Source organism: Chaetura pelagica, unplaced genomic scaffold (genome assembly GCF_000747805.2).
Source record: "Chaetura pelagica isolate M959 unplaced genomic scaffold, ChaPel_1.0 scaffold333, whole genome shotgun sequence".
NCBI classification, from domain to species: Eukaryota; Metazoa; Chordata; class Aves; order Apodiformes; family Apodidae; genus Chaetura; species Chaetura pelagica.
In genome coordinates, this window is record NW_009952689.1 from 133,762 (window position 1) to 134,889 (window position 1,128).

At 65.8% G+C, this 1,128-nt stretch overlaps 1 protein-coding gene across 1 annotated transcript in view; it reads right to left on the bottom strand.

Moving 5' to 3' along the window:
* ILK (integrin-linked kinase) overlaps positions 1-1,128 on the bottom strand; it is a gene marked incomplete at its 5' end in the record, with an annotated part of 12,632 nt that overhangs the window by 11,263 nt on the left and 241 nt on the right. The window contains 2 exons of the mRNA XM_009993815.1: positions 62-158; positions 418-513. Coding sequence (XP_009992117.1) covers positions 62-158; positions 418-513 — 193 coding nt within the window. The remainder of the gene's footprint in view (positions 1-61; positions 159-417; positions 514-1,128) is intronic.

The window sequence follows — 1,128 nt, forward strand, 5'->3', positions numbered from 1 at the left end:
GGGCGGGGGGTCTGGGGGGCTGGGGGGCAGCTGGGGCAGGGGGCTCGGGAGACCTTCCTACCTCTCAGCCCCTCGCGCAGGGGGGGCTTTGCCTTGTCGGTGGGCGTCTCCCCATACTTGTTGGCAATGCTGACCAGGGCCCCACTGCCCACCAGGTCCTGGGGAGGAGAAACCAGCGGAGAAGCACAGACTCCTGGTTGGACCTGGGTGGTCCGAGACCAGCGAGTCCCACATAAGGCAGCTCTGCCAAGCCCGCTGCTCTGCCACACCCCTCAGCACCACGTCTGCATGGCTCTGAAACCCCCCGGGGATGGGAGCTGCACCCCTGGGCAGTCTCTGCAGCCCCTGTCCCTGTCACACACCCCCAGCCTCCCACCCTGACTCCCATGCCCCCCATGTCCCAGCCCCGTCACTCACCTCGGCCACCTGGTCGTGTCCCCAGAAGCAGGCATAGTGCAGGGGCGTGTTCCCGTGCTCGTTCACCGCGTTGATGTCAGCCTTGAACTGGATCAGCTGCAGGGCAGGACAACCCCATCAACCAGAGCAGGTCCCTGGGAGAGGGCAGGAGCACCCACAGCAGCACCTGGGGCTGGCCAGGTCTGCTTGGGAAGGGCTGAATCATGAGATGGTTTTGGTTGGAGGAGACCTCCAAGATCCTCCAGTCCCACTGCTACCCCAGCCCTGCCCAGGCCACCCCTGCCCCGTGTCCCTCAGCACCATCTCCAGGGCTTGGAAACCCCTCCAGGGATGGGGACTCCCCCCCTGCCCTGGGCAGCCTGGGCCAGGCCCTGACAACCCTTGCCAGGGAGAAATTGTTCCCCAGATCCAACCTCAACCTCCCCTGGCACAACTTGAGGCCGTTCCCTCTTGTCCTGTCGCTTGTTCCTGGGGAGCAGAGCCCGACCCCCCTGGCTCCAACCTCCTCTCAGCAGCTGCAGAGCCAGCAGGTCTCCCCTCAGCACAGGGGCACCATCCCTGCCCTGCTCCAGCTGCCCACCCTGGGGTGACACCAGCCAGGATGCTGGTGGCCTTTTTGGCCACCTGGGCACACGCTGGCTCATCTCCAGCCTCCGTTGACCAACACCCCCAGGTCCTTTTCCCCGAGCACTTCCCAGCCACCCTGCCCCA